Source organism: Micromys minutus (assembly GCF_963924665.1).
Source record: "Micromys minutus genome assembly, chromosome: 1".
Lineage (NCBI taxonomy): Eukaryota > Metazoa > Chordata > Mammalia > Rodentia > Muridae > Micromys > Micromys minutus.
In genome coordinates, this window is record NC_137969.1 from 135,983,649 (window position 1) to 135,995,866 (window position 12,218).

At 36.4% G+C, this 12,218-nt stretch overlaps 1 protein-coding gene across 24 annotated transcripts in view; it reads left to right on the forward strand.

Annotated features, from left to right (window-relative positions):
• ADGRL3 (adhesion G protein-coupled receptor L3) overlaps nucleotides 1-12,218 on the forward strand; it is a gene marked incomplete at both ends in the record, with an annotated part of 454,743 nt that overhangs the window by 326,374 nt on the left and 116,151 nt on the right. For 23 of the 24 annotated variants that reach the window (XM_080935836.1, XM_080935841.1, XM_080935830.1 and 20 more), the window contains 4 exons: nucleotides 2,108-2,291; nucleotides 3,174-3,296; nucleotides 4,210-4,418; nucleotides 5,161-5,337. In XM_080935836.1, the coding sequence (XP_080791962.1) occupies nucleotides 2,108-2,291; nucleotides 3,174-3,296; nucleotides 4,210-4,418; nucleotides 5,161-5,337 (693 nt within the window). The remainder of the gene's footprint in view (nucleotides 1-2,107; nucleotides 2,292-3,173; nucleotides 3,297-4,209; nucleotides 4,419-5,160; nucleotides 5,338-12,218) is intronic. The other variant, XM_080935849.1, reaches the window with a different exon arrangement.

A 12,218-nucleotide genomic window follows, 5' to 3' on the forward strand; every position in this document is an offset into this window, starting at 1 on the left:
GTTGAATTCGCTAGTGAAGCCATCTGTTCCTGGGCTTTCATTGTTGGGAAGTTTGGATTGCTGTTCTCTATATTCATCTATGCACTCTGTCTGCTTATCCATTGAATTTTGAAATGTGTCGTTTTTAAGACTGCTGGAATGCATTGTTAAAAATGGCCATTCTGTTTATTTTTTTTTTTTATTTTTATCATTTGGCAATTTTAAAATTAATGACTAAAATGTCCATCGAAGGACAGCACAGAAATACTATATTCTCATTTCCCATTCCTTAAGGTAAGATTAGAATAATCAATGTCCTATTAGTTTGTGATCATTGAGGTCATTCATAGCTAAAATTGCCTGTACCATTTTCAAGACAAGGGATAATTTCAATTCTTTGAAATTATCAAAGAATAATATCAAGGAATAATTATCAAAGATAATTCAAAACTTATCTGAGTGTTGCTGATGAATTCTGGGGGACATCTAATCTTAGAATTAATATTCCCTCCACTCAGTATGTCCACATTCGCTCTTTATCGTCAGAAATACCTAAACTTTCATTTGACGTTTCATTTCTATCTACTGGTGCCTGTTTTCTGGCATATCCTGTTGGCATTATTCACACAGAGCATTTCCTGGAAAGCAGCTAATGCTATTGTGTTCTGGAAATGTTTTGTGTGACTTTTAGCTCATTCTCTAAACCTAGAAAGCATTGACAGAGCTAAGCACACGAAGCAAATGTATTCACTGTTTAAGTTCATAAAAGGTCATTTTGGTGGTCCGTGAAGTGTGCATGCATGTACTTATTAATGCAAAGTACACAGATTGTAAGGCTCTTCCACTTAAACGACTAAGGATGTCAATGTGCCCATAATTTGGGATAGCATGAAAAATATCAAGGTTAAAAAAAAAAAAACAATGTTATTAAGAGGCAAATTAGTTTTTGAAGCTGGTGTTAATTGGCAGCCAAGATGTTTCATTATGAAGCTGAATTTTTTAACAGTTGTTACTTGGTTCCCATGAAAACACCGGCCAGAAGAAAATACGGCAGTTTAGAGGATCTGACTCCCATCTCGGCCAGTCCCTTTGCCAACGTGTCAGTAATGTGCATCCTGTTTTAAAACTTGTGTGCTGCCTAGAGAGTGTGTCTATGTTGGCTGTTTAGTCGCCTTTCTATCTGCATCAGAGGCATGCTGCATAATGAATGGGTTCAGGATGATCACTTTCAAACGGCAGGTGTTGTATTTTTCTATTTTGCTGGCTTCTGTGTTTGAATGAAACCCAAGACTTCACGGGAGAACTGTTTTCTTTTTGTAACCTACCACATAAAGGAAACCATGGGGAATATATAAATGGTAGCTACAGAGATTATTCTTCTGCATGCAGCAATGAGAAATGTGGTACTTTGTCTCTATGTGTGGATGTACCTACTGCTGGCTTTGTAAAGAAAACAGAAATACCTCAGGGCCATAGGTAATGATGTCCAACAGTTTACTCTCTTCCCAAGTGGTAAACAGTGCTAAGGTTTCACACCACACAATGTATTCAGAGTGACTGAAGGTCTAAATGCTTTGATGCTTTCTCATTCTGATGTTTTGTAGCTGACTGAGAGTAAGGGAGGAGGGGAGAATATGACAAAGGGGGGGGGAGCGTGCTGCCTGAGTCCACAATCTATAGGCAACAAGTCCCTGGCATCTCCTGCATGGAGTTATCCATTCGGTCTTTGCTGTGCTCAGCATCTGGTTTTACGGAGATGAACAGAAGAGAACGATTTTCTGTAGAGGATGCAAACTTGTTGGTTTAAATTATGAGCCGCTACTTCCTCAGCCAAATCATTTAATTATGTGATCATAGTCTTACTGAAGCCTCTGCCGTTGCTTCTGAGAAGCAAGCACGGGACTATTTGTTGTTCTTCAAAAGAAGACAACAGCAGGCTTGCAAAGTCTCAGCGAGGGATTTTCAGAAAAATAATGAATGCTTCCACAGCAGCATGTCACAGGGGAGGCTGGGACAATAGTCATCTTGTGCACACTGCTGCTCTTTGCTGGGCAGCATGTACATTTGGATTCCTGACAGCCTTGCGGGTTCACTAGAGACCTCTGCCGTTCTTTTCGTCCCCTCTTAGGCGATGGTGGAGACAGTTAACAACCTCCTTCAGCCACAAGCTTTGAATGCCTGGAGAGACTTGAGTACAAGTGACCAGCTACGAGCAGCCACCATGTTGCTTGACACTGTGGAGGAGAGTGCTTTCGTGTTAGCCGATAACCTTTTGAAGACGGACATTGTCAGGGAGAACACAGACAATATTCGTAAGTGACCTTTGCTAAGGCAGATGGTCCAGAGTCACCTGTGTAGCAGGAAAAGAAAAAAAAAATCCAACATCCCAGTCATGAGCCATGTTTTATTTTGGAGGACATATGTTATTCTATTTTTCAAAGTAAGATAGTTTGCAGTTAAACAAGATCAGAATTCATGCATGTTAACCTCCACAGGGCATTTAATATTCGGTGTATTGCCTAGAGATTACTTCCAAGAGATTTATTTGTAGAATTTTTATGTAGGCACGTATTTATGTAGGTTTTATACTCCTTACTATTTTGACCTGGCAAATCAAGGATTATTTGTCTTTTTAGTGTGCTTGAGTTATCTTCCAAAAGAAAGAAACACATCATTTGACTGAAGATGTTAATGCTTGGAAATCATATCATCCCTTTGAATAAGTATAAATCAGTTTTTACTGTGTTTTAGGATGTAGCTGACAATTTTATTTCAGTAGATTTGATAAAGCTGTTTTATATTGTATTGAATTTGTAGGTAGATCAATATTGACATGACGGTACATCTCCGGAGTGCAAGAGGATTTTTACATAATTCATATAGAAAATATTTCCAAAATTAACTTAAAATAGAAAGGCAAATGTACAAGGATTTGGACTTGAGTTTTAAGTATTAGGCTTGATAATTTTACATTCAAAGTTTTTACATAGTTTTTGTACATCTTTGCTTACTTTATTTAGTAAATAAAGTGAAAACACCAACCATATACTTTTGAACAAATTGAATGCCTTTAACATGACAAGTAGACCAAGAACTCTTAAATTCCGATTATAGAAACAGTTCAGAGGTTAAGGAAATTCTTGTAGCTCCAGCAGATTTCTCCCAGAACACTGATGCCTCTGTGTTATAAACAGAGTTAGAAGTTGCAAGGCTGAGCACGGAAGGAAACCTAGAAGATCTAAAATTCCCAGAAAACACGGGTCACGGAAGTACAATCCAGCTTTCAGCAAACACGTTAAAACAAAATGGCCGGAATGGTAAGTGGGAGTTTGTTTCTTTTTTCTTTTCCTTTCCTTTCTTTCTTTTTTAAGTGGATGTTCTCTGTATTTACATTTCAGACGTTATCCCCTTTCCTGTCCATCCCATCCTCCTCCTAATCTCCATGAAGGTGCTCTCTCTTCCAACCACCTTCTCCCACCTCAGCACCCAAAAGCCTCTGGAAGTTTGTTTCTGTGCTCAGTGCTTTGAACTTTTCTCTATTTATTGCTCTATGGCTTGGAATCGTAAATCTGTCACGCAGGAGGTTTCTATTCCTCCCCACACATACCCTTTCTTCTTTCTCTGTTATTTCCTCCCTCTTACTTACTGGACCATCAATACAACAGTCATGTTCAATGTAGACAATTCCTGCTTAGATTTAGAGTTTGCTCTAAGACTTCTCAGTGTCAGAACTTGAACATGAGGAAAATTCTGCATGAAAAACCTCCAGTATGCTGCCCCTGCCTCCAGGAGTTGCTGTCATTGATTTTGCAGATTTAATCAATAAAATTTCCGGTGGGAACTTTCCTTATAGTTGTTTTATGGTTTTTGAAGCTAAGTACATTATTTTTCTTCAAAGTGCAAAGAGATGATCTTGCATTTTGGTGTAGAACCTTTATGGTTCTGGATACTGGTTCTGTGTCTAGGCAGCATCTTGAATTTAGTTTTAAGGACATGGCAAGAAAGTTCAGATTCCGAATTGGTGTTTAAAGAAATCATATATGGGGATCTCCATCCAATCCAACTTTGCTTTCCTCATCAGATGCTTGGTACTTTGGTTTTATGTCTGTGAATGTGTATTTTATACTCTAATACATAATATTAGATTATAACTGGGGTTACAAACTCCAGCAGAGTGTAGAAACTTCTCTGTTTCTTCCAACATCTAACTCACATTTGCATTTATTTCAGGAGAGATTAGAGTGGCCTTTGTTCTGTATAACAACCTGGGCCCTTATTTATCTACGGAGAATGCCAGTATGAAGCTGGGCACAGAAGCTATGTCCACAAATCACTCAGTTATCGTCAACTCCCCTGTTATTACAGCGGCAATAAATAAGGAATTCAGTAATAAAGTGTATTTGGCTGATCCTGTGGTGTTTACTGTTAAACACATCAAGGTAAGAGAATGTCTTGTCTCATTTTCTACACTACTTATATCTGTTATGGATAAACATTAAGTATATTAATTTTTTTAGTATTCATTTGCTATCTAACATATAATAGATCATTAATGAGTATAATCATGAGTGTGTTCAGAAATATTCATAAATATGCCAGAAAAATTAAATAAATAAGCCGTCTGTTTTTAATCATGTTTTAATTTTTCCAAATGGAAATAATACTACACCTAGATGTAATACATAATATAATATTATATATTCTAATTATGTACCACACAGTCTTTAAAAATGCTTGGAGTGCATTCTATTGAACCAGACAGCATTTTCTATGCTAGTAGATAAGCAGTCTTGTCAGAGTCTGAAGATACATTTTCGGACATATAATAATCTAGAAGTTGTGACTGTAAGGTAAAGATCATCCTTTCTTAACTTTTTTTCAATAGTCTTCTTTTAAACTTTGAAATTTGAAAACTGATACAATCCCAAAACTGTGTTAGTAACATCATTTTCGTATAAACAGCTTTGGAAAATAGTAATCTTCCTTCTAGTCAGATAGAATAAATACCAGGTAATCAATTTTGCTTCAAATTGATGAGGCCACTTAATAGTGAAGTACTGAACACACCTCTCTGGTGATCACGATAGAGTGTGAGGCTGCACTGTGGGTAGAGAAAGTGCCTACTTAATTTACTCGATTGTAAAATAGTTATTGTCTTTATTGATCTTTTTTCCATCATAGCAGTCAGAGGAAAATTTCAATCCTAACTGTTCATTTTGGAGCTATTCCAAACGCACAATGACAGGTTATTGGTCAACACAAGGCTGTCGACTCCTGACCACGAACAAGACACATACTACATGCTCCTGTAACCACCTCACCAACTTTGCAGTACTTATGGCACATGTGGAAGTTAAGGTAAGATATCCACAGAACAGGGACACTCTGACATGGCAACCGGGCTTCTAACTCTAAATATTCCTAATTTTACAAGTCATTTCTTTCCTCATAATGCTAGCCAGAACCTCTGGTATTTCTGCCATATGCTTTGGGATGAATCAAACACCTGTTTCTTTCTTTTACCAATATAAAACATAAAATCAGAGTTTGCTCAATGAATTTCCCTGCAGCTTCTCTGGTTTCAATTTGGACAAATAAATGTTATACCATAACCTCATGAACAGGTAAGTGGGACTGGGCTAATGAGAGCTGAGATTAGATACATTGTGGAATAATGAACTGTGGATTATACACAGTCAATGTGACTTCTGGGAAAACAACAGATGCATGTAATACATGGGACACCAAGAATACAGGGGGATGGGTAACATTCTAATCAGCAGATCAGGTAGTTGACAGATTTCACAGTTGGAAACTTGCTAAGATAGCTGTCTCTGCTTCTTTCTGGCATGGCAGGATTTTATACATAGAAGGTAATGAAAAGAGAGATACTGGTTTTCAATGGATGAGAAGACCAAGTGGGCTCTAGTGTGTCCTCACACAGGAGAACTGTCTGGGCTGACAATCCTGAAGTTGTATACAGAAGTGCTAGGCCCAGAAGTTCAGAGGTTGGAGATCTCTATTTTTTTTTTTTTCAAATAAGATACTTAGAGAATGACTAGGAATTCTAGTGTTTTGCTTCTCAATACAAAACAAAACAGATGGCCTGGATCAATATCTGAGCTAATTCTCCTTGTTGATTATAATCAATAATTGGAAAAGAAGAGCTAGCTTATATTATTTATGTGACTAAAACAAAACAGTTTTTTGGACAAAATATCCAGTAAAAAGAATACATTTTTCCATATATAATAGTCATAAACTAAAATGAATATTTAACATTTAAACATTTTCTTCACATATGTTATGCATTAAATATAATAAAATATAGATGTTACTTATTAAAATTATTAACTTCATATAAATCATATTAGATATCATCTTTGCTTGTAATATTTTAGAGTTTTGTTTACTTTCATTTTATGAGGTCAGATTTTTGATTGTATGTATGTAAGTCTGTGGCACTTGTGTGTAGAACCCAGAGTGGCCAAAAATCCTTTAGAATCAAAATTACAGATGCTTCTTCATGTGGGTGCTTGCAGTTAAACATTGGTTATCTAAGACATCTGTGGGTAAACACTGACAAACACACACACACACACACACACACACACATACACACACACAAGCACACACACAATGTATGAGAGTAGTATATAATCATATATAATTAACAAAATATCAGTTTTCTTTGTGAAGCTAAGATACATAATATATCAACATGTAAAGCCTTGTCTTCCTAACACATCACATTAGAGTACCCCAGTCATAATTCTTAATAGACACTGAATTTTTAAAACATGAATACTTATAAACTAAATTGGTTTTGACAATGACCGGAAATTTTTCATAAATTTTCATATTAAATAAAAGTTACTTAGTTATGCAACTTTAAGAATTAATAGATAATATATTTTAAGGCAAATTACTTCGTGGGTTGAATTCAATTTGAAATGATGCATATTTTATCCAATTTAATTGTTTAATTCAGGAAAGCTTTGTTGATATGTAATATAATATAATATAATGTAGAACAAAATAAATGCTGACATCAAGGAATATACAGTTTTTAGTAGAGAAAGCAAACACAAATAGCTTAATCATAGTAAAAAATGATTAGGAGTGAGATTTTTGCAGTATTTAATGGAAATATCGAATATTTAGAGTCAGAGAATATTTCTAGATTAGATTTGTTAGGTTATACTATTTCTTTTAAAAAAGTAATGAATTGACTGGGAGAATATCCCAATTAGAGAAGACATATGAACAAAGTCACAGAGAAGTTAAATATGACATGTGGGAATGGTGTAAAAACTATGCAGAGTATATATGCAAAATTATTGCACCATGTATACAACATGACTTCTCAGCACCTGAAAATGAAGAATCCAATACGGATGTGGCCAAGTTCAATGAGTTTAACTTCCATAAGCAAGAACGGGAGTTTGAACACATACCCACATACAACATAGCCTACCTGTCTCAATGTTTGTATGTGATACATAAAGTTTGCAAATGAAATTCAAACTGATTTAAAATATTTAACTGTCATGACCAAGGGGAGGGATGCAAAACCTGAACTCAGAATTCTTTTTTTTATTCCAGTCTGATTTTATATGATATTGTGTATAAGAGATTAAATATGTAATATATGTAAACTGAATTTCACACATGAGAGAAGGCAACTGATTTGAGGGGTCGGTGTTGTTTATTTTTCCTAACACTATAATCTACAGTTGTGTCTCCTTTTCCCTCAAGAGACCTCCCTTGGGTGTACATTCAGGATGGTAGAATTAGTTCTATTCTCTGGTTTGTTTGTTTTATAATTTTTAAAAGTATAATATATATTAATCATGTTTCTCCTCTCCTCCAGTATTTCCCAGATCCTCCCTACTTCCTACCTACCCACCAAAATTCTCTCTCTCTCTCTCTCTCTCTCTCTCTCTCTCTCTCTCTCTCCAGCTCCCTCCCTCCCTCCCCCTCCCTCCCTCCCTGTCTTCCTCTCTCTCTCTCTGCCCCTTCCTCTCCCTCTCCCTCTCCCTCACTTATCTCCCTCATCCTTTCTATTTTGAGAAACTCCTCACACCTGCTCCATCACATACACTGATTTCTGAAGTATCCTCCCCAGTTAATCCTTTGTACTACTAAAGGTTTGGACTCAGAATTCTTACAATTAACTAAGTTCTACTGAAATGTGACCGTGTGGCCTGCACCATCCAATGGTAGTCTATCATCTGTTTTACCCTTTAAAAGCATGAGACCTTCATTAGAGTTCTCTTTATAGGGCTTCAGAGTGTACACGTAGAAAGAGTCGCCAAGCAGTTCAAATACTGCTACCTTTCTAGAAACTGACAACAGAGGAACCCTTCCCATTTTGCATAGCTGCTCCCTGACACAAGCTGTAGAAGGTGTTAGACAATCTCCATCTACACAGTGGCACACAGTTCAGGAGCCCTAGTAAAAGAAGTCTATCACCATGGGAGGTGCAAAGAAGATAGTATAGCTAGACATAGGACACAAAAGAACACATAAAGCTTGTTGCCTTAGCTATATACTCCAAGACAGGAATTGTAATTATGTACCTGTGAAATTTCAACACCAAGACATCAGTAAAGCATGGAGAGCTGTTGGTACTTTATATATTTTAGAAATTAAAAACTCTGGCAGAAGGTTTGCATACCTTGTGCCAATGATTTGATACTTTCCCACTGCACAAAAATTTTTTTGTTAGCATTTAGAAAAAGATGGTGCAGGCATCCTTGAAGAAGACTGCATCTATGTCCAGCTGCCAAACATAAAAATAAAATGGCTCTTGGTCTTTCAATGCAGTTCAGATCCTGGTCTTCAAGGGACTGCATTTCAAACTGATTGACTTCAGCCAGATTGGCCACATTGACAAATGATAGAGTTAATTCTGGAATGTGTGAGTCGGGCTCTTGGATCCTACATCTCAAACAGCCAAGGCATTAAATTCTAAAAAAATGAATCAAATTTAGGCAACAACAAAATACCATCTTTTTGGGTTCAGTTCATTTCCTAACAGCTCCCCACCAATCCATTTTAAAAGGATCATGACTGGGACCACTACAGTGTGTCAACAAGAGACAAAGTAAATGGGAATTGATACTTTCTTTTAGCAATCACTCATGCAGAATGTTTCACCAGTGTATTGAATTACAGTCTCCTGTGACTGCCACAGCCAGCTCCATTTTCATCCCAGGACATAAGTTTGGCACTTTAGTCATTAGAGAGGAACTGAAAATACTGAGCCTAGCCATCACTAGAATCCTTAAACTTTCATTGAAATGGAATAATAATTTATTTGTACCTAAGAGAGATACAGCAACCAGTTAGAACACGTGTATTTATGCATACTAGTTACTACCTTCTAATATTTCAGTAAAGTTGATATAGAGGGAAGAACATTATGTTGGATTATTTGATAATTTTGAAAAGAAAGAATTGATAGGATAGTCTTGATCCTTATTGATATCAAATCTTGATATTTATATTCATTCTGGGATTCTACTGAGCACTGATCTGCCCTTAGTCGTGTCTGCCTGCTTAGGTCTCCATATGATTTCTGTCCATTGGTTTTGTCTGTGACTTCTCCTCAGTCTTAGCAACACTTTTCTTTTTTTGTTCGTTTTCCACATTTTGAGGACTGTAGTAAGATAGTCATCATAAAGTTATTATTGAACCTGTTAATGTACATGTTCTATATAAATGTATCTTCTCGATTTCCACTTGCTCTATGTATTACAAATTTCTAGTAATTATGCTTTCTGGTCCTAGCCTTACCCTTCTTCTTTTATTTTTTTATCTATTTTTTTTGAGGAGCTTAGGGATAAGCAGAAGGGCAAGGAAGTGAGGCTGTGGTGATGAATGTGATACTGAAGATTAATGAGTAAAGGCCCACCCTTTGATGCAGAGATATAGAGGAAGAAGATGTAGATCTTTGCCTACTTATTCAGAGAGGGCTTTTTCAATGAAATGTCCTGAGCCATAGGAATAATGTAATGTGATGAGCTAGGTGATGTGTGGAGAATGTGTTGGCCACATTCCTCTAACATTTTCTTTACTTGCCCTGAGTATAACTCCTCCTTCCTTCTTTCTTCCTTCCTTCCTTCTTCCTTCCTTCCTTCTTTCTTTCTTTCCTTCCTTCCTTCCTTCCTTCTTTCCTTTCTTTCTTTCTTTCTTTCTTTCTTTCTTTCTTTCTTTCTTTCTTTCTTTCTTTCTTTCTTTCTTTGTTTCTTTGTTTGTTTGTTTCTTTCTTTCTTTCTTTCTTTCTTTCTTTCTTTCTTTCTTTCTTTCTTTCTTTCTTCAGAATCTGGATTTACTTAGCTTTCTTTCCTGCTTGTTCCTCACCTGCATGCCCTCTCATTTTCATGTGGGCCTAACCTAGGTTAGTAAGTCACTGCTTCTCTACCTAGGTGATCTCATGTAGTCATGTTTTTAAGCATTAGTTACCGATAGCTAGGTTTTAATGTTCAATTCTAGACTGATAGATCTCACCAGTGACTCGACGTAACTACAGAGATTTCTTGATTTGGGTTGTAATCAAATAGCAATTCTGTCATTATAAGTTAAAATGCCATAAGTCCATTAGTGGATTCAGTGCATGAAAAATACTGAAGTTTTCATCTCAGCTTAGTTTAGTTTAAGTGTTCTTAGTACACATATATTGCATTGTAATTGCATAAAATAACCTTTACAAAGCCTAGTTTTGAGTAGCATGTAGACTTTCATATAATTCACTGAACGTTATTGAGAAAGTGTAAAACAGGGTGGTCGCATGTGTCCAGGAGACATAGGTGGCATTTTGAAGACATGACAGTGGGTTATGAATACAAAACATGTTATACAAAACTGCTGGCCATGGAGCCAGTGGTAAAGTACAGGTTGATTACTCTCTTGAAGACATGGCTGACATTCATGTGCAGCCTTCTTACCACCCAGTACCCTTCTACTACATGTTAGACCACGGGAACACTGAAGTTCAAATTTGAAGTGTGTTGTTTTTAACCAATAAAATTCTGGTTTTGCACCATCCTATTCAAAGTATTCTAGATCAAGCTGTTATCAGTCAAACAACCGTAAAGAGTAAAATATGTATTTAGCCTTATGGGACAAGTATCACGATTCTCTCACAGTTCTCTCCCTCATTTTATTAGGTGACTGTGTTTCCTTGCCAAGAGCATTCGATTACCCATGCTTGCTTTGATTTGCTTCTTTTTTCTGATGATGCCTATTAGTCCAATTAACACACTTTGGACAACAGAGAGTCTGATCTCAGCATCTGCTTGTTATCCTCTAGGTTCAAGTTTCTGGGGTTTCTTTGCAGAGTTTTGGCTAAGGCGACCTTAGCTAGTTTCTTCTCTACTTCTTTCTCCGAACTCCATTCTCAGAATAGTTGCCAAAGGCATACTTCAGTGATCTGTTAGACAACATCACCGCTCAAAAAAGCAATTCTGCAAATCTGTTAAGATGCAGTCTAGGTCAATCTCCAAAGACTCCTTATCTTATTGAAAGCAAATTCACAAATGCTGCCTCCTATTAGCAACTTGTGACCTCTCCTCTTAGCTGTCTTTCCTACGGCTCACATTGTGTGAGACTTTGCCAAGCACTGTCCTCACAGAGGAAAGCTTTTTTCCTCTCCACCAACACAGTAGAGGTCTTATGTTTACACAGACCTGCCTTCCTTATGCACTATCTTTAAACTTTCACATCACTCATCATGTGCATAAAATACAATGGGGAGTAAGATATTTATAGTTCATCCAGGGAGAGTTGTGAAAAAGTTTTGTTAGATACAATGCTGAGAAAGATTTTAGAAATGTGTACTTAAGCAGACTATAGAAGGAAGAAAGTACTTCCAACCCTCTAGCTTAATATTTGTAAGAAAATTAAGTGTGGTTATTGACATTTTTGTTTGATTTTCTATAAAGTAAAAAGCTAATGGAATAGAGTAGATTTTGTTTTATTTAAAAATTTAAGTTGTCCAATTTTGCTTATTTGTTCTAAATTGGTGATTTAATACCAAAAATCTAAGTAAAAGTGAGCAATCATTATTCAGGGGCTTGTTCTAAAATCTCAAATCAGGTAGTAGAAAAGGTACATAGATTTTTAAATTAGATTTACTGAGTAGGTCTTACTCAGTGAATTCTTCTTTAAAGCACAACTTTAATGGATAGTATGTACCATGAATACATATTAGTAAGTTAATTAGATACACAGTA